This window comes from Podarcis muralis, chromosome 4, assembly GCF_964188315.1.
Source record: "Podarcis muralis chromosome 4, rPodMur119.hap1.1, whole genome shotgun sequence".
Lineage (NCBI taxonomy): Eukaryota > Metazoa > Chordata > Lepidosauria > Squamata > Lacertidae > Podarcis > Podarcis muralis.
In genome coordinates this window covers 28,908,493-28,929,797 of record NC_135658.1, presented here as the reverse complement: position 1 = coordinate 28,929,797, position 21,305 = coordinate 28,908,493, and the positions used below count along the sequence as shown (strand labels likewise).

The 21,305-nt window shown below is 42.1% G+C and overlaps 1 protein-coding gene across 6 annotated transcripts in view; it reads left to right on the top strand.

Annotated features, from left to right (window-relative positions):
• The window catches only part of STARD13 (StAR related lipid transfer domain containing 13), a 218,240-nt gene that overhangs the window by 187,294 nt on the left and 9,641 nt on the right, over positions 1-21,305 (top strand). For all 6 annotated transcript variants that reach the window (XM_077927137.1, XM_077927138.1, XM_028726488.2 and 3 more), the window contains 5 exons: positions 4,150-5,543; positions 6,399-6,572; positions 12,179-12,338; positions 17,029-17,227; positions 20,542-20,749. In XM_077927137.1, coding sequence (XP_077783263.1) covers positions 4,150-5,543; positions 6,399-6,572; positions 12,179-12,338; positions 17,029-17,227; positions 20,542-20,749 — 2,135 coding nt within the window. The remainder of the gene's footprint in view (positions 1-4,149; positions 5,544-6,398; positions 6,573-12,178; positions 12,339-17,028; positions 17,228-20,541; positions 20,750-21,305) is intronic.

The window sequence follows — 21,305 nt, the reverse complement described above, 5'->3', positions numbered from 1 at the left end:
ATTGTATCTAGCAACTCATGGAGTCTAGCAACTCATGATGGTGAAAGGTGGGAGTTGGGCAGATCAGGCCTGATCCCTGCGTCGCGCACCAATTGGGCCTAGATCAGGTCCTCTACTCATTCTATCAGTGCAAGAGTTTCCGCTTGCCAGACAAAACAGTTGACCTCCTCACACATGATGTTCTGGGGTTCTGCTGACCCCCAGAGCTTATTTGGAGGCATGGGCGGAGGAGAGAGGGGAAATCCCCATGGTGCTTCAAGACTCATTGCAGTAGCTCCCACGAGCATAACTCTTTTGTCAAATCCAGCCCTATGGGAAGGAAGGTGCACATGACAAAAGAATTCACTTAACATTAATTTGACTTTGACCTCTCCAATTATTTCTAAGGAACGTAATCTATCCCCTCCTCTCCCAGCCACTGCACGTCCCGAAAAACCCTCTAGGAAGGATCAGTAGAACCCTCCTGAGCAATGTGGGGTTGGGCATGGGAGTGGGAAGTTGTGGGGAGGGGAGAATAATGAAAACCAGTCTTGGAGCCATATTATTATTATTATTATTATTATTATTATTATTATTATTATTATTATTATATTTTGTACCCTGCCCATCTGACTGGGTTGCCCTAGCCACTCTGGGCCACTTCCAACTGATATAAAAACATAATAAAATATGAAACATTAAAAGCTTCCCTATACAAGGAAGATTAGTTTAGTAAAGGAAGTTCATGGAAGGAAAGCTTCCTGTCCCTTCCTTACCCCATGCACAGCTATCCCCAGCCCACACTGTCAGGGAAGACCCTGTCCATCCGTCCCCCTGAGAGGTGTTTTTTTTAGATGGAGCAGGGGGCAGATTGGATGGAAAACTTACTTACTGTAAACTTTGTTAATCTGTTTAGAATCCAAGCCGATGTCTGTAAAATAAAATTTAAAAAATCTGGTGACTTCAGTTTATGGGCTAAAGCTTTCCTTCTAAGAGTGGGAATTCTTTCCAGGATGACGATAGTTTCCAACGTCCATAAACAATTATATGAATTTACAGAGCCCTGAAAAACGTAGGTCCTGGGTATCTTAGAGACTGCCTAAACCCTTCTATTCCAGCTCAGTCACTGAGATCGTTTGCAGGAGCATGGTTAGTCATCCTCCGAGTTGGCAAGACTCATCTGACAGCAACAAGAAACAGAGCGCTTAGGGTCATCAACCCGTGTCTATGGGATGCTCTGCCAATAGCGATTCAGTGGCCACCTTCTGTTTCAATCCTTAAACATCTGCTTAAAACCTCTGTGCTGCCAAGCTTATGGAGCCATTTAAGAAAAATCTATCTGCCATAGTTTGTTGATCTCTGATTAAAAATTTTACATGGTTTTTACTGTAGATATGTATGTTTGTTATAAATGGCTTTACAGAGATATGAACATATTTTTATAGATAAATAAATTGGATTTTCCCAGCCAATTCTGTTCTGTAAACGCACAGCATGTAGTGCAAAGCATGGGGCTTTGCGGTGGGCAATTAGTGTGTAGTCTACAAAGTCCATATACAGATGTACCTTAGAAGTCGAATCGAATCTGTTCCGAAAGTCTGACTTCCGAAAGGTTCAGGAACCAAGGCACGGCTTCTGATTGGTTCCTGATTGCGCAGGCACGCCGGAAAAAAATAGCAGAAGCTGCACCAGACGTTCGGCTTCCAAAAGAATGTTCAAAAACCGGAACACTCACTTCCAGTTTTCAATCGTTTGGGAGCCGGAATGTTAAACTCCCAAGGCGTTCAGGAGCTAAGGTACGATTGTACTGTGCTTGGAAGAGTTGATTCCAAGCACAATTTTGCAGAAGCGGCAGCTGCTTCCTTGTATGTTAATGGGACACAGCTATCTCTGGATATAAGAATGATGGGAAGGACAAGGGAAGACTATGTACTGTGTGGAGGACATAGTTAAACTACAGGGTTGGCTCCTGCAAGATGTAAGGATGGCCACTAGCTTCAGTGGCTGAGACAAATGAATGGATGGCAAGGCCATCAGTTGCTACTCGCCACAATGACTTTGCTGTGGTTTCACAGCTGGGGACAGTATGCCTCTGAATACCAGTTGCTGGAAACCACAGGAGCGGAAGTGCACGGTCCCGGTAGCAGACTTTCCACAGGTCAGTGGGAACTGGCCTGATCCAGCAGAGGGTTTATTTCTTATGTTCTTAAGTTAATGTGCAAATCGTATTAATTGTTTGATTTTTAATTTTTTGCCTTATTTATAGGCTGTTGTGGTTTTGCTATGATTATAGTGATAGTAATATTTGCTCTTTTTAAAATTTTATTATTATTGTGAGCCGCCTTGCGCTCAACGTTGCTGTTGGAAAAGCAGGAATCAAATATCGAAGTGCAAACTCACAATTTAGATCCATGGTTCCCAGTTCTAGATGTTAGGCATACAGGAATAGCATTCATCTATAATGGATAGTGTGCCGTACCCGTAGGTGCCTAGTTTACTAAAGCTTTGCTTATAGCTCTCTTGAGTTTAAAGCCAATGTGCTTTTGTTCAACAAACAATCCCACATAGTTTCTGATGGAATGTGGAACTCATTTCCCACCCACTCTAGTTGCTGCTAAACAGTATCATAAGTTTTCCCTTTCCAAAACATGTTTTCTGTACGTTTGGTGTATAGATATTATATTACCACCACCACTGTCCATATTCTCTGTGAACTGTTTCTCATCTTCCATTGTTCGTTTGACATTGTGCAGCACAGTCTTAAGCATGTTTACATGAAATTAAGTCGCACTGTTTAGGATTGCAGCCTAAGAGGGGTATTTATATTTGTTTGTATGTTTTGGTGCTGGTTGGTAGAGGGATTCTGGATTTATACCAAACTATGTATCGTTATTTCCCAATATGAGATTTAATTATATATAAATGGCTTCAGGATTACACAACCAGGTGTAACTAGCCTTCCGCGACTGTTGCAAGTGTGAATCAGGATGCACACCTGTATTTACACTGAACTGGTTTGCACGTAACACTAAACTGTGGTTTGGTGCTGTGAGCATGTGCTAGAATGAATTCAAGTGAAGCTTTGGGTTTACACCCTCTGCTCCCCCTTCTTCTTTCATGCAGCCAGGAGCAGGACTTTGCTAGCATTTCATTTTTCATTTTTCATTCAAACACTCCTAGTTTAGCATTATGTAGAAATTAACTTTCTGACTGTAGGAAATAAGTTTCTGACAAGCCAACTTCAAAGCGCAGCTGCTGCTGCTGCTTCTGCTGCTTCACTCCACCTTTTTCCGCTGACGGAACTCAGACTTTGTTTGTTTTAAAGCACAGTCTCTGGTTCATACATAATATAAGACAGGATTCATGAGAAGTGAAACTAAACAATAGTGGAGTCCTTCTCTTGGCTGCATAGGAGGAGAGAGGGATGCACAGGCTTGTTTACTCAGGCTCATTCATCCTTGTGCACTTAGCACTAAACCATGGTTTGATATGGTATGCAAACCAATCCATTGTGGAGCTCATATAAAGTTTATTGAACTAAACAGGGATGTGCATCTGGGTCCACCAGTTGCACTTGATGAGGTGTCCACAGTTACATCCCCGAGTGTCAAGATAGGCCGCCTTTATGCTTTGACTTTGGGACTATTGTGGGACTACAATGATGTTTTCAGTTCTCAAATAACATTTGCGTTTTCTAATTATTAGTTAATATTACCATTAGAGTAAGAACAGAAACGTCATGTCACTTGGCCACATGGGATGGGGTCATCCAATTAGAATTCGTATGGCAATGCATTATACGTAATTTATTGTTCCAGCTGTTTCAATTTATTCCCCCAGTGATTTTATTTGGTAAATGTCCATGAGATTTTTGCTTGTGAAGCTCTCAGGCAAGAGAGAGGGAGGGAGGGAGATAGTGCATTCCAAATGGATCTATTGAATGAGCTAATGTTGAAGGATATTGACTTCACAGTGAAAAAGCTCTATTTGTGCATTTCAGAGCCTGTATTGGAATTTTAGAAAGTGAAGAAAGGAGGGCTGTAATCCATTATCTTTGAAAAAAGAACAGTATCATCCAGCCTGCTTAACTTTAACTGCATCACAATTTTTTTTAGGTGTATAACGCTAAGAGGGGAAAGACATTCTATTTATCTATGTGCTGTTTTTCAGAGTGAAGACTCTGATGAAGAAGACCTTTGTGCCATCAGTAACAAATGGACTTTCCAAAGGACGAGCCGCAGATGGTCTCGGGTGGACGACATTGACACCTTACTTCATCAGTCAGACAAGCATGGGTCCTTGGGGGACATTAAAATGAAAATCACCACCAGCAGTGAAAGTGTGCTTACTGACCTGAGCGAGCCTGACGTCTCATCTATTCACAGCGAGAGTAGTGGGGGAAGCGACCATCGGAGTCATTCTGGAGCCAGCAACCTTCTCAGGGAGACATTTGACTGTTCAGGACAATATTGTGTAGAAAACGCTCTTTTGCATGACTCCACCTCAGTTGGCACCAGCCCTTACCGTCCTCCAGAAGACTCTCATCACCTCAGCAATGAGAAGCCAACACGGACCAGAGCTAAAACCTTTCTGAAGCGTATGGAGACACTCAAAGCCAAAGGGGCACATGGAAAATTGAAAGGCTCCACAAGGACTAGTAACTTAGTGATAGGCAGACCTGTTCTTCAGCATGAGCCAAAAGCCCTAAAGGATATGCAATGCGTCCAAATTGGGAATGGAAACCTCCAGAACGTAACATCTCAAAACGCAGCCAAGCAAGCATTTCCCTTCTCTGCTAAATCCAGCAGTGAGAGTAGCCAGTCAGAGATTAGCAGTAGTGGCATAAGCACTCCCTCCTTAAAGGAACGGAAATACCATGAATCAAATAAACGAGGCGGCATGTACCTGGAGGACCTGGATGTTCTTGCAGGAGCAGCACTGAGGCAAGTGATAGATCAGAATCGTAGAAATGAATTTCATTCCCAGGAGAACCTAGTTGTCCATATTCCGAAGGACCACAAACCTGGAACGTTTCCCAAGGCACTTTCCATAGAAAGCCTCTCCCCTACAGATAGCAGCAACCGTGTGAACTGGAGGACAGGCAGCATTTCTCTAAGCAATCAGAAGTGCTCGACACCCAAAGAGTCCAATCCCCTTGCTATCTGTCCAAAGGAGAGCCGAGTTAGCATTTATGACAACGTTCCAGGTTCTCACTTATATGCCAGTACTGGAGACCTTCTAGATTTGGAAAGGGAAAACCTCTTTCCTCATCTGGATGACATTTTGCAGCAGGTCAATGGGCTTCAAGAATCCGTAGACGACTGGTCCAAAAACATATTGCCAGAGCTGAAGAACAACGATCTATCCATTGGTGAATGTGGATCTTTATCATTCCGGTCACCAGTCAAGATTGCATTAGACTTTGAACAGAACTCTGTATCGGATGGCCGGACGACCCCTAGTGATATGGACAGAGATGGGACATCTCTCAATGAATCAGAAGCTACTGGTGTTAGGGACAGAAGAGATTCTGGTGTTGGAGCATCTCTTACAAGGCCAAACAGGTTTGTACCCTTCAAAATAATTGGATGTAGATTTGAAAATCCTGCTTCATGGAGTTCCAAAGATGATAGATTAGATAGATAGATGATAGATAGATAGATGATAGATAGATAGATAGATAGATAGATAGATAGATAGATGATAGATAGATAGATAGATAGATAGATAGATAGATAGATAGATAGATGATAGATAGATAGATAGATGATAGATAGATAGATAGATGATAGATGATAGATGATAGATGATAGATAGATAGATAGATAGATAGATAGATAGATAGATAGATATAGATAGATGATAGATAGAGATGGTAGATAGATAGATAGATGATAGATAGATAGATGATAGATAGATGATAGATAGATGATAGATAGATAGATGATAGAGATGATAGATAGATGATAGATAGATAGATAGATAGATGATAGATGATAGATAGATAGATAGATGATAGATAGATAGATAGATAGATAGATAGATAGATAGATAGATAGAGAGATAGAGAGATAGATAGATGATAGATAGATGATGATAGAGTTTTTGGATAATACCGTGTGGTCATGATGATGCACCACCTTCTTTGTGAATGGGATGTACTGGAGCAAAAGTAAATTGCAATTTTGTACTTTATGAACGTTAATCATACCTGTAATGTTTCTCAGACATACAGACTTTTTCAAATGGGTTGTTTTTATGTTGGTTAAATGTGGAGACTAGTCTCTAGAAACAACCAGTATGGATGGACAGCGGAAGGAAATCTTGTATACTTGCAAGTGCAAATCTCTCAGAGGCCTCAAACATAGCACCATAATCAAACATCTTATTCTGTTGTTTTTTACTTTGTTTGTCTAAAGGCGATTACGTTGGCACAGTTTTCAGATCTCTCACCAACTGTGCCATGCTATAGGATCACTGCAGATCAGCAGTCAGTCAGCTGCTCAGTTAAATCTGCTGCAAAAATTTTCCCTGCTTCGTCTTACTGCCATCATGGAAAAATACTCCATGTCAAACAAGCATGGCTGGACTTGGTGAGTACTAACATAGTTTAAGGCATTTGCACTTTTTTCAGCAGACTGTCGTGATGAAGCCTAAAAATTATGTTCATTGTAAAATCAAGACAACTTGTTCCATCAATGTGCACTTTGACATGGGGGAATCTTTTTGGTGAAGAGTTTAATATAGCCAAGGAATGGCTGTTGCAGCAGTTTTTTCCTCTTTATTTATTTCATTTAGTCTAAAGGTCATCCTTGCAACCATGTTTTTTCTTTACTTGAAACGTACAGTACATTGGGTAGTTTAGATTACACAGAGAGGGCTGATCAGAGGGAGGTCTGGAAGGCTCATTTCGCCTGGACCTCAGACTGAAAGGGAAACTCAAATTTTAGCTTTTGATCAGTTTTGCAACTTGTTTTAATTCACAACAGACCCAAATGTGGCGAGCAAATACTTTTAACTTTGGGTTGCAACTTTAAGCAAATAAGAGATGTGATTTGGTACAAAGACTTTCTTTTGTTGTTGTTGTTGTTGTCGTCGTCGTCAACTGATGCAGAATTTGCCAAATTAAAGTGTTAAAAATGTTCCTAAATAGTAATAAAAATGCATAGGACATGATGACACAAGGTTACACAGTGGTGAACATGTCTTCTCAGTTTAGCTGATCGTATAAACAAACTACTCATAAGAAACATAAAAAGTTGCTTTCTGCTGAGTCAGATCATTGGTCCATCTAGCTCAGCATTCTTGCACTGACTTGGAGCAGCTGTTCCGGGTTTCAGGCAGGTGACACTCCTAGCCCTGCATGGATTGAATCTGGAACCTTTTGCATGTAAAGCAGGTGCTCTACCTCTGACCTATGGCCCTTCCCCAAAGGCACCCTTTTTGGGGTGACTTTTTGGTATGCTGTCAATTATTATTGTTACTGTTATTATGGCTGCTGTTGTTGTTGTTTAGTCGTTTAGTCGTGTCCGACTCTTCGTGACCCCATGGACCAGAGCACGCCAGGCACTCCTGTCTTCCACTGCCTCCCGCAGTTTGGTCAGACTCATGTTTGTGGCTTCGAGAACACTGTCCAACCATCTCGTCCTCTGTCGTCCCCTTCTCCTAGTGCCCTCAATCTTTCCCAACATCAGGGTCTTTTCCAGGGAGTCTTCTCTTCTCATGAGGTGGCCAAAGTATTGGAGTCTCGGCTTCATGATCTGTCCTTCCAGTGAGCACTGAGGGCTGATTTCCTTAAGAATGGAGAGGTTTGATCTTCTTGCAGTCCATGGGACTCTCAAGAGTCTCCTCCAGCACTCTCCTCCTCCTCCAATGGCTAGGGGGGTCTCAAAAGCTGGAAGTAGCCCCAGTCTCTCCGGACCTCTGAAAGGGCCCAATGATAGAAACTTCATTTTGCTTTTATGGTGAAAACCCATTTTGTATTTCTAAAATTACAAAATTTCCTATTTCCATCTGTGGGAAGTGAACTAATGGTCCAAGACTCCATGCCAACATTGTTACCTCATCAGGAAGAGAAGTTTTGGCTATTTAAACATTATACACATGTTGTGGTGCTGCAGAGATGTTTAGAGCAGCAGTTCTCAACCTGTGGGTCCCCAGATGTTGTTGGACTACAACTCCCATCATCCCCGAGTGCTTGTCTTGCTAGGAGGGGTGATGGGAGTTGTAGTTCAACAACATCTGGGGACCCACAGGTTGAGAAAGGCTGCTTTAGAGGGTGGCAAAACCTCTATGCACTCCATTCAGGACCAAGGGCAGCATCCAACTACTACATTCCATTAGTGCAATGATTCCCACTTGTGCAACAGAGCTTTCCCCTCCTCTTCTCTCTCCATGTGCACCCTGCTTCTTCCCCAAACTTTCAGAGGTTTGAAGGAAACCCAAGAACAGTTTTAGGAGGCGCACAGGGGAAGAAGAGAGAGAGTTCCATTGCACAAGCGGAAATCCTTCTGTTGACAGAATGCATTAGCACTACAATGCCAAATACTTGCTTCATTAGAAATATTGATAGAACTGGTGCGAGTTTTCAGAGATCGTCTTACTGTGTTACATGGGTCTAAACCCAAATCTGACTGTTTAACAGGGGCATTGCCAGAGCAATTACAGTGCCAGTTTACAGCCATTTCTGTTCGTTGTGCAAAATTAGCTGGCATTCTCATTACAGAAGTTTCAGGGTTTTTGTTCTTTTGCTACCTAAAGGGTAAAAGGTCAGTTGATTCTGCAACTAATTTAGAATTAGGCAGTGAATGTTTACTCCCATCCTACTACAAGGTCCTAAAATGTGTGGCAAGTAAATGGAAGGCCATGGAACATTGGGAAGAAAAAACATTGAGGGTAAATTCCTTTTTTAAAAAATAAATAAGATAATAATAATAATAGTAAAATACAAATATAATATATAAATAATCCTACCTTTAATTTAAAAAAACCAGCAACAATATTGGTTAGGCATTATATCAATGAAAATAATACGTAGAGTTACATATTATCTTGACATTTCATAGTCTACAAATTTATAAACAAACTCCACATTTCAATAACTTATTATGTGCAAGTTTTGTTAGACATACTAAAACTCCTACACATTCATACCAGGGTGATATTAAAATGGTTCTCAGCGATCTCCAGGATGCTGCTATCACTGCCTTGCTACTATGAGTAAACTGTTGATGCAGGGTGAATTATGAACCAAAAGTTGGATCTCCCTAGAACAAGATCAGAGAATCAGTTGGGTGTACTATGCAGCCATCTAAGTATGTCATGCAGCATAAAATACTGGGGACAAATTTAGTTTGGAATCTGGAACTGACACAGACTGCAGCACAGATTATTAATATTCTTTCTTGCTGTAGTCGGTATCACTTCTGTCATCTACACTGAGGTTTTCTGCCACAATATCATCTTCATGAAATGGCATTCAGATTTCAGAGATGAGAGCGCTTGGGCACGCACTTGTGAGTTTCAATTTTCTAGCCATGGTCTTGTAGATTGCACAGAGAGGCTTACTTAAAGTAGCTCAGTTCCAGAGTCTACAAATAAAATTTGTCCACAGTAATTGTTCTAACATAACATATTCTGGCTGAGTACTTTATAGCATTAGCTGGCATCTTAGTGGCCTCTGTGAGAGTGCTAAGGATTATTGCTCTCATTTTACAGCCAAAGGCAAGGAGAGCAAAGTTGTTACTGTTGGTTCTAGTCACCCAGGAAGCATAATTCAGAAAGGCTGCCTCAGAGCACTCCCAGTAGATTCCATGTCTGCAGTAGTAGTAAAACTATAATAAAAAATAATCAAGAGAAATAAATACAGGCACCACGTTTGTAACCAAACTTCCCTTAAATTAATGGAATGCCTTTGCAGTTTATATGTTGTACCATGTACTTGTTCAACTGCAAAGTAATATTTAGAGATTTGTGCTAGGTATCAGCCATTCAGAAAATATACAGTGCAGACAGAATTATCCGTCAAGTTAAATAAAGAGGAAAGAGAAGAGGCTGAAAGATAATAATAATAATAATAGCAATGGGGGCAATGAATCACAGGATGTGAGTGTCCAGATCTTCTGATTTGCTACACTCTTCCCTCTTCACATGTTAACCTCTCAGGACATCCTGATGGATGAGTAGCTAACCCAGTCACTGTTTGCCATGAGAGAGCAATGTATGTGTGATGCCTGCTCCAGTGAGTGGCCTGGAATGTCTGCCTGATCTCTTGGTCCAGTGGCAGTAGCTGTGAAGCATTTGGAGATAGCATCTAGGCCAGCAACAAGCAGGTAGAACAAGAAAGGATCTCATTCCCTGTCACTGTCTTCCTGCTTCCACCACCTGAGGCAGATGCTTTGTTTAAGTCAGACTACTTGTCCATCTAGCCCATAATCATTTGCTACGCAAATTAGTCTCAGACAGAGTTCTTTCCCATCATCGGCTATGTGTGCTCCTTTTACAACTGAAGATTCAGGGAACAGGATCTAGGATCTTCCAACACTCAGCGCATGTGCTCTCCTACAGAACTGCAGAGTCTCCCCCAAAGCAGGAGCTCCCCATTGAGGAATTGGACCCAGTTCTCCTGCATGACAGGAGAAGATAACTGGCAACTAGCAGAGCAATCCAAACTTCAGGCAGGCAGTACTTCCATTGGGAGGATGAGTTAACTGCAGAGGTCAGTAGAGCTATTCTGAGTTGGGTGGAGAGAGGCCTTTGCCCCATCCAGCCCACCCCCTCACAGCAATTGAGGGCATTGGTTGAAATCCTAACTTTCTACTTGAGCAGTCCCCTGCCACTGCCTCTGGTTGCCCTAGGCCCGTTAGGTATCTCCACCTCTCTTGTACTCCTCACATGGCTTCTTTTGACCATATCTGCCTTCCCACCTCACACAGCTGAAACTTGCTTCACTTCCACTTAAAATGATGTTTCTCACAAAGGTACATCTGTGGCGTTTCTATTGCCTGCATTTGTTTGCTTCAGAAATAAAAACTCACTGAACCCTGAGAGTTTCCCCATAATCCATTATTTGAGCTTCGAATTTGGCATGTAATGTTCCCTCACTGTAATTCTAAAATTGAATGGTAATGATAAATCATGCAATTTGAGATTACAGACATAATGAGCCACACTGAGGAAATTAACTCTACATGCTTTCAAGTTTAATCTTCTGCCATTATTTATTGCACTTCAAGTTGTCAAGCATTTTCTAAGGAAGTGTGTCGGGCTCAGCTAGTTGAAAGCTGTGTTGCCGAGGATGCTCTCTTGTAGAACAAATATGTTTGATTGCCAATGGCAGTTCCACTACCGAGAGCATAAAATGTGCAAAAACGTAAAGCCTCCATAAATTCTGCTGTAGGAACGAAACCTATTTGCTCCCAGTTAACTCTTTCCTTTTTCCATCTGTGCTGCTCCTTTTATCAAACCCTTCTATGCTGCTCCTGGAAAACTAGAGAAATGCGGTGCTAAGTTCATCTTCCATACACATGTCATCAAAAGAGAAGCAAATGCCCAAACCAAAACACTTACGGGAAAGAAGCAGGTCATTAAATGTGGTGTGCATCTTTGGGGGTTAGATGTTTTAGCTGGAATTATATGTAATGTAAACCAGCCAAGGTAAAGAAAAGGTTGTTTGCTTCCTCTACTATAACCTATGCTAGCTATGCACTACCTCCAGTGTTGGAAACATCAGGCCTTTGAGGAGCAGCTACTGGGAACCACAAGCGAGCAGAGTGCTTTTGCATGCAAGTCCTGTATGCAGGCATCTGGTTGGCAACTGTGACAACTGGATACTGGACTACGTAGACCTGTGATTTGATCCAGCCAGACTTTTCTTATGCTCTTATGTTTTTCTTTTGGTTCCTGTTCAATCCTCATTCTGTAGCAACCCAGTGGCTTACATGGGGAATGTTGGTGTGGGTTATTGATTGATTGTGGGTATGAGAATTGACTAGGCTGTTATTTTTCTGCAAATGTGTGACTTCTGATCTTTCAAACAACTCAGGGGCTGCATGGCTAGAAACCTGTTTCATGCCTCAGGACAGCACCCACACACTGCGTGGTCAGGGAGGAATGATGTATGTCCACCATAGAGATAGGCAGTTTTTATAGGATACACCGTTGTGTTGTTTTTTATTTGTACTGTTATTATCATCATTAGGTCTGTACCAAAGTTCATGAAGAGGATGAAAGTTCCAGACTACAAGGATAAAAACATATTTGGTGTGCCTTTAATAGTTCATGTGCAAAGAACAGGGCAGCCCCTTCCACAGAGCATACAACAAGCGCTGCGCTATTTACGCAACAATTGCCTGGATCAGGTAAGTTCTTCATTTGTGTAGGTTTATGGGCATACAAACTCCTATAGCAGCTTTTCCCCAGCTAAAATTATGCGAGGTGGGTTTTTATGCCTTTGGTTTTGTTGTTTGGACTAGCATAATGTCCCTTCAAGGATGACTAGACAGTTTTAAGGATTTAGTAGTGTGTGCTAGCCCTATTGCTGCCATTAAAAAATATTATTTACGTAGCACACTTTAATTTGAGAATGCTTTACTGTCTTTATTGTGCTTGCCCTTACCATAACCCTAGAAAATATGGAACTGTTAGTACCATTTTACAGATAAACAATGGACTTGTCTGTTGTTTGCAGAACTAAAATGTTGTCTCTTCTAGCATACAGAATGACATTGGTCTTATGGCTACTATTCATGTATATTTGGTTGTGGACACACCCAGAAATTAATCTCTATGTTCCCCTTGCCCAAATCTGAAGCTTCCTAGCAGAAGACTTCAGAAAAAAGTAGATGAAACAAACTCAATCGTTTTATGGATAGAGGTTGTCTGTCTTCTGAGAATCTTGAAGGGCAACGAATCCCCATCTCCACATTCTGGTCTTAGAGACATGCACAACCTTTATTAAAAAGGAGTTAGCTACATCAGTAATATATTATTAATTCAGTTACCCTCTCTGACCTGTTCTCTTACACTAATAATTACCACCAGTGGGCTTACCCTACCAAGAAAAAAATGCTTACATCCCATTACTACTGGGTTTTCAGTAGCATATCTGGGAGTGCAGTTTAGCAGTTTCAAAGAACAAAAAATAAATAAAAAGGTCAGACAAAAATCACTGAACAATAAGAGAGATTAGCAGCATCAGGGTGTAATGCAGCAAGAGATTTAATTCTGCTTCCATGGAATCTGATCCTTGCTTGTGATTCAAGTGTAATTGAGAGAGAGACTTATATTTTAAAGTGAGCTTCAAGTGGCGTGTTGTGCTCTGACCTTTTGGCTGGCCACACCAGAGCATGGAGAAACCGTATGGGCTAATGCTTTTCCTCTGTTGTGTGTGATGAGAAAAGCATTTTAAAAAAGAGGGGGAGGAGAGAGAGAAAGGCAAGAGAAAAGAGCCAGCATGTAAATACTGTTGCCATTTACCAACATTCCCAAATGTCTGCTCCACCAGCCACATGCCATTTCGAAAGCAATTGTATAAATGTTCCCAAAGAGTGATGGTTTGGAAGACCTGCTGTGCATGAGCATGAAGCAGTGGATATGTGCAAAAAAGCTCTGGATCAAGGGCACAAACATTATTTTTCAGTTCTGTGCTAGCTATATATAAGCTTAAAAAGATAAAGGGAGCCCTGACCATTAGGTCCAGTCATGGCCGACTCTGGGGTTGCGGCACTCATCTCGCTTTATTGGCCGATGGAGCCAGCGTACAGCTTTAAAGTCATGTGGCCAGCATGACTAAGCCACTTCTGGTGAACCAGAGCAGCGCAAGGAAACACCGTTTACGTTCCCGCTGGAGCGGTACCTATTGATCTACTTGCACTTTGACATGCTTTCAAACTGCTAGGTTGGCAGGAGCAGGGACCGAGCAACGGGAGCTTACCCCGTCGTGGGGATTCGAACTGCCGACCTTTTGATCAGCAAGTCCTAGGCTCTGTGGTTTAACCCACAGCGCCACCCGCGTCCTTTATATAAGCTTATTGATAGGCTATGCAAGTATGTGTTGGAGTGTTAGAGGGATGCATTGCACTCTTTTCTCCAGTAAACAAGGTAAAACCCAGGGGTTTCCATTCATTGTTTTCTGATTTTAAAGGAGATGGGATTACTATTGTACAATATATTGTGTTTTCTATTAATAGTTTCAAGAAATTAAGCAACATGAAGGCCCACTGGTTGTCTTCAGTGCTCCAAGGCTCTTTTCTTCCCTTGAAAAAGCTTGTCTTTCCTCTCCATCTTTTCTCATGGAACAGCACGTTTTTAAGTGAATCAGCAGCAGGAATAGTTTGAAGGAACCTCTTAAGTACAATAGCAGCAACAGCAATAGGTTTTCTACCCTTCCTTTCTGTCATTAAGATGCCCAAGGCGTTTAACACAGCCGTAACCTATACCAACTCCTCCAGTGCATCACAAAATAAACCTCAAGCATAAAAGATCAGCAAAATGGGTTCAAACAATGATTAGCTGCAGACTGGTTACTGATGAGTAACAAGCTACTATAGATTCAGAGCTTAGCCTTTTATATATATTGAATTTTTTTATGTTTGACACAAGAGCTTCTATTACTCAGACTGATGAAGAGATGGATGCAGCTTAGAACAAAATCAGTCTTTTAGTATTAAATAAATTTGGTGTTGCAGTCACTTACTGTTGGTTTTCTGCTCTGTTCTGACTGCAACCTTCACATGTGACCATAAATTATGCTGGAATGCAGAACTATTTACAGTGCTTTTTGTGTTGACATTTAGTCCATGAGGCTTTTTGTATATAGCATTTTAAAGTTTGCATTTAAAGTCAGTTTTCAGATCAGTAAAACATTTGTTTCTAGTAGACAGCTGGGATTCTTTATAACTGTAATAAACTGTACAAAATGTAAGCCCATCAATATCATTATTAAGAAACATCAGTCCTGAGTCAAGCAGTGCAATGATAATTGAGACAAATATATATGGTGAGGCAAAGGAAAACTTCAGTTCTATAATTTGAAAATGGAAATATGCCCAATCTCATTTTCTCATAGATTCCCCACCACCACACACTATGTCGTCATCCCTCCTACTGTGAAATGAGGAAAAATAACCTTAATAGATCCCCAGTGGTATAACACAACTTCACTTGGGAATTAAAATGTGGTTTGTACACAGGAATTTGCCCCGGGGGCATTCCATTTATGAGAACTGCTGGAAATGGGACAGTTCTGTGCAAAGCTGCTAGACAGTTCATTTGAAGAATTATCAGCTTCTTGCAGAAGAAAGCACATGGGAAAAATATTTATGTATCACAGAAAGCCTATGTAATTAATCCCTACCACATCTTCTTCCATGCTAAGGCAACAGGATAGAAAAGAGCCTGGAAGACTTAGTCTGAAAATTATGTCCTTCAAATCCAGCTATTACTTGGCAACCAGTATATGATATAGGTAGAAATAATCTTTTCTGACTGTCTGCCACAGTAGCTGAGCTATTTCATTTATGTATTTAAAGGTATCTCGTCCACACTTCATTGGCACCAGTACCAGGACAAAGGACTATATAAATTATTTAAAAAGATTGAAAATAAAATCTGAAAAAACTGTCAAACAAAACAGCTAAACGCAGTCAGAATGCATGGATTACCCCATTTGCCTGTAAAATGTACAAAGATGGGTCCTCAGCACTTTTTGAAAATGCTTGCGTTCAGTCGTTTTATTTAGAGAAAATGATATTTTCTTTGGTGTGTAAGGCCTTGATATCAGAAACCACTGACAGCACAGCATGACTTAAGATAGCATAACTTGGGGTTGGAGACTATGACAGACTGGAAGAAGATCGGGATCTGGCAGCCAATATACACACCCTCTGCAAGAGTTAAGGTGTCTGCTGTTAAGGTAGTTAATCCGTAGCATCTGAGAGCAGTGTGGTTTTATCATACTGGCATGCAGATATTGCCTAACTTGATTTCATCTGTGGTGGACTTTGGGTGGCGATGTTTCACTCCGCTTCAAGGGTAGCTGGGCAAACAGTTGTTCTGGATCCACCACTGGTTCTGTTGTGGCTTTCAGAAACATAAAAAGGGAACTAGTACATATATGCTGTAAGCCACCCAGAGAGGCTGGGAAAACCCAGCCATATTGGCAGGGTATAAATAGTAAAATTATTATTATTAAAGACTCAACAGTGTCACATGAATAGGCTGACGCAAGTCTAGTAAACCTACTGATAAGGGTGTGTGAGGGAGAGGATTGCGAGTTACAGGCAGATAGAACTGTAGGTGGAAAAAATGCAGCCACCCTATTTAATGGGTCTCTTCTTTGTAGCTTATATGGGAAATGACCTTTTTAGAGACCATTTTGATACCACGTGATGTGCCTGTTTACTCAGCATTTCTAGGTTTTAAACAGTGACTATTTTAGTGTTCCCTTGTTTAGCTTTTTTTAAAAGTGTTTTGATGCTGTTAACAAACATTGGAGTACAGATGTTCTTGTCACATTACCTTAATCTCTTAATATTTATGCACAGCACAGAGGTATCAGATGGTGGGACCATGAAACTGTGCAAAAGTAGGGAAATGACGATATGAAGAAAATATGGAGGAAGCTATAGATTCTGTTACACAGACTGCAATTCAGAGTAGTCCTTTTGCAAACAGAATGTCCCATTTTTTCGCAGTGGAAGAGTCCATGCACAGAAATAATGGAGCAGCTTTCCTCCCAATTCCCCCTTTCCTCCTGTAATCTCCCCATACTGCTCCAGATGGTCTCTTGGCCACCCAAAGAAGTAGATTTTTGGGTGACATAGGAGAGAGAAATCTGCAAAACTATTCTCTTACCTTCCATGAGTAGAGCGCAACTTGCATATCTTTGGAGCCAACCCATTGACCGGAATATGCCCTGATCCTTATTTAATTACAGCAGTTGTGGTTCGGGTTTGTTTTTTTAAAGATACTCCTGTATAATGTGTATTTTTCTCACTGATCATAATGCCAAATGGCTACATAGCTAACAAAATGTGGTTTATCTTTTAGGTGGGTCTTTTCCGGAAGTCAGGTGTGAAATCCCGAATACAGGCCTTACGCCACATGAACGAAAGCTCTCCTGAAAATGTCAACTATGAAGACCAGTCAGCGTATGATGTGGCAGATATGGTAAAGCAGTTTTTCAGGGACCTGCCTGAGCCTCTGCTCACTAGCAAATTAGGAGAAACGTTCCTCCACATATATCAGTGTAAGTACTAGGGTTGTTTCCATTAGGAGTGAATGTGGACTATTAGACCTTTAAACTATTCAGAGCCTGGCTTAAAGCAAGCTTTCCCAAACTTGGGTCTCCAGCTGTTTGTGTACTACAACTCCCATCATCCCTAGCTAGCAGGACCAGTGTTCAGGGATGATGGGAACTGTAGTCCTAAAACCAGCTGGGGACTTGGGAAGCCCTAGTCTAATGTGCTTGCTGAGATCATACTAGCAGCAGCATCAACAACAACAAAACCCCTTCTCGCCTTGCTGTTTGATTTACCAGCAAACACATAAAATCAGCTGGCCCCAAAGTAAGAGGAGGAAATGGAGACACCGGCAGGAGCAGCAAGTTGCATTTTCCTCATGAAGCCCAAGCCAGGGCTGCAGTCAAAACTTCTTAAATAACACCAGTTATTGAAAGGGTATGTGTGATTTTCTGGTGTGTAAACATAATAACAGTGGGCTTCAGTTTTGTTTCACTGAAAGACAATCTGTAGATAGCCCGTAATTTTAAAAGGAGGGTGTTCTTTTTTGTAATTTTCTTGCTAAGATCCGGAATTGTTTCATGGCACACCATGTTCCTGTTTTTCATGCTTCAGAACCAGCAGCATCCCAAGGTGGGAAATGCTATGTCTACCGAGTGTGGTGTTTTCCACAGGGTAAAATCTCAGCATCTCTCATTTTCTTATGGATGCATGGGCAATCAAAATTGCATGGATGGGCAGAGCATCAATCAAAATTCCAGCCACCCTGGATTTTCCTTGCTGCCCTGTACATGCTTTGCAAGGGGGAGGGGTAAATGCAGGTAAGAAAAGGAAGTTGTGATTGGTTCTGGCTGGTGGGCCCAAGCACTGTGGTTTATAAAAGGAGTTGGAAGATATCCCCCTCCCCCAGCATAAAGAAGTCTGTCCGCTCCTGTTCTCTTGAAAACACTGCATTTCCCCCCAGCCTAGGAATTTGGAGCTGTAATATATTCACCTCACCATCTTTTTCCTCTAAAAAAAAAAGTTCAAATAAAATGCTTGACTGACAGCACAATTGCAATCCCAGGTACATCTACTCAAAGGTAAATCCCACTGAGTTCAATCAAGCTTACTCCCAGGGAAACTGGGTCTAGAGTTGCAGCCTGAATCTTCAAATAGAGAGAAGATAGTGGCTTGCTGAAGCGTGTACTATAAAGCAGTTTCTCCTATTCTTTCATTGGTTTAGTGTCTGATTTACACAGGGGAACCTTGAATGCAAGCTGAGTGAACAGAGTGGTGGCTTGTGAATTAGTTTTATCAGGCGTAATATTTAAGCTTCCTCCATTCGTGAATTTATTAAACTCCCCACTACCACCACACACATACCCCTTGGCTCTGTAGAGGAGGACACACATTTCCCAAGCTTCCCTATTCTTTTCTTGTTGTGCCACAAACAATGTTGCCGAGAAAAGAGCATGCAGTGTTATGGCATTGCGCTCTCAAAAGGAAATGAGGTCCCTGTTCACTGCGTGGCCCACTCCACTTCCCAGAGATTTAACTGCAGCAGTAAAACTGTCCAGATGAACTCTGCAGGGACAGAAAGGGCTTATAAAAACCTGTGTATTCTGCCAGGGTCTTAAGGGCTGCTGTGCCGGTTTAATTTTGGATCTCTGCTTCCTGACTGTACTTAAACTGTATTTGTGCTACTGACTGTATTTTTACTGGGTTTTATTGGGCTTTATGGGTGAAGCCCAGCCATGCCCATCTGCCAGTGGAGCAGACAAGGTTAGCTGAAAGGATTTCCCCCTCCCCCTGCAGCCCCCTGCCCACCTCTACAATCGGCCCAGAGCCCCAGTCCTTCTGAGCAGATCTGGGAAGGATGCAGGCTGGGGCTGCAGCAGGGAGGAGATGGAGGGGAAACTGCACAACTTGGGATATTGCCATATGTGTCTGTTTTATTGCTGGTTTGTGAGGTTGCGTTTTAACAGAGTGCATCACCTTGATGGTCCTGATGGGTATAGTAAGATCAGTTACAACTATACATACTACTACTACAAATAGTGAGGGACGCGGGTGGCGCTGTGGGTTAAACCACAGAGCCTAGGACTTGCCGATCAGAAGGTTGGCGGTTCGAATCCCCGCGATGGGGTGAGCTCCCGTTGCTCGGTCCCTGTTCCTGCCAACCTAGCAGTTTGAAAGCACATCAAAGTGCAAGTAGATAAATAGGTACCACTCCAGCGGGAAGGTAAACAGCGTTTCCGTGTGCTGCTCTGGTTCACCAGAAGCAGCTTAGTCATGCTGGCCACATGACCCGGAAGCTATACGCCGGCTCCCTCGGCCAATAAAGCGAGATGAGCGCCGCAACCCCAGAGTCGGCCACGACTGGACCTAATGGTCAGGGGTCCCTTTACCTTTACATTACTACAAATAGTAGTGGTAGAGGAAAAAGGACAAGATTTTTAAAAGTAGAGATCTTTTCCCGTCTGCACTTGAATTGTTTTAATGTCTTGGGGCTTTTTTCTGCTTGTCATTTGCTGCCCTAGGCTCCTTTGTGAGGGAACGCTGAATATAAATCAAATAAATAAATAAGAGGAAAGAGAAGTGGCAGAGCCAAATCAGAGCTATTGGTGGTCCTGCTGCACAAATCTTGGAGGCTGTCTTTCCAGCCAGTGCCTCTCAGCTCATTGGCTAGACACAGGAGCCTGAAGTTGGGCAAATGCAAGGTGCTCCGTTGACCAGGCAAAGGCGGCAACAAGGCATCTGGTATTATATTTTATACCAGTTCTGGCCGTTCCAGAGGCTTCATATCACCTGCCGATGTAGCACAGCTTGGGTATTTTCACAGACACAGTTTATGGCCATTTACTACTAGCTTAGCCAGCTTGTGCAGTGGTGCCATTTTCTGGTTTCTAATTTCTAAAACGACCCAAGGTGAACAGCAGTGGTGCCTTCAGAGCAGGACCTTGGATGTGGGGCACTGCTAAGCTGCAAAATGCAGCAGGGCTTGCATATATTTTGAAGTAATGCTGTAATACTATACACTCTGACCTGAGAATCAGTCCCATTTGACTCCATGAGAGTGACTTCTGAGTTGGCACGCATACGATTATACTGCAAGTGAAGGGACTTTCAAGTCCAGAGTCTAAAACGACCTGACTGCACCACTGGCGAACAGCAAGGCACAAAGTAGGTCACAGGATGTGAACAAGAAAAACTTACCATTGCTGCACACTAGCTCTCTTCCAGAAGTAATTTGGAGTTTGGAGGTGAGATCTGATGTCCCAAAGCTCTTGTTTGAATTTACAATCAAATTTTTATTAAGCGGCGCGTTTCGTTCCCTCAGATGTTCCAAAAGAACAACGGCTTCAGGCGGTCCAGGCTGCCATCATGTTGATGTCAGATGAAAACAGGGAGGTTTTGCAGACTCTGCTTTGTTTCCTCAATGACGTCACTTCCGTGGAAGAGAACCAGATGACACCCATGAACATAGCCGTGTGCCTGGCCCCTTCGCTTTTCCACCTCAATCTGGTCAAGAAAGAAAGCTCGCCACGGTAAGGAATTGCTACTTTTCTTGCTCTGGGTTGCAAGTTAAGAGTGTTGCTAGGTGCTTATAAAGACTCGGGGCAGAGACGTGTGACCCGCATTTTGCATTTGCTGATTTATATATGTATAGATGCAGCTTTAGGTCTTTGGGTTGCTGGGGTCTTGCCAGTGCTATGCTTTAGAGCATGCACAGCAAACCAGTAAGCAAAGTCTGTTTTTCAAAAAAGTGTGAGAAGGGGCAGGAAATCTGAGACTCAGCACAAAACGCCTACCAATGCCCTAGTTGGAAGCGACATGATTATTCTGAGGCAACCCTAAGTTGTTGACCTTCCTCCCCACAGAAGCATGTCTGAAACCTTCACTATTCATCTTTCATTTAATGCCGAGGATGCACCTCTTAACCCTGGAGTTTGACAATTGAGGTGTATATTTTTACGACTCACCCTCTTCTTAGGACTGAAATGTTTTAAACTATTTTTTTATGTTGCATTTCAAATTGTCATGATACCCCCTGGAACCTTAGGGTGAAGGTGGGGTAATTCCTAGTAGTAGTAGTAAGAATAA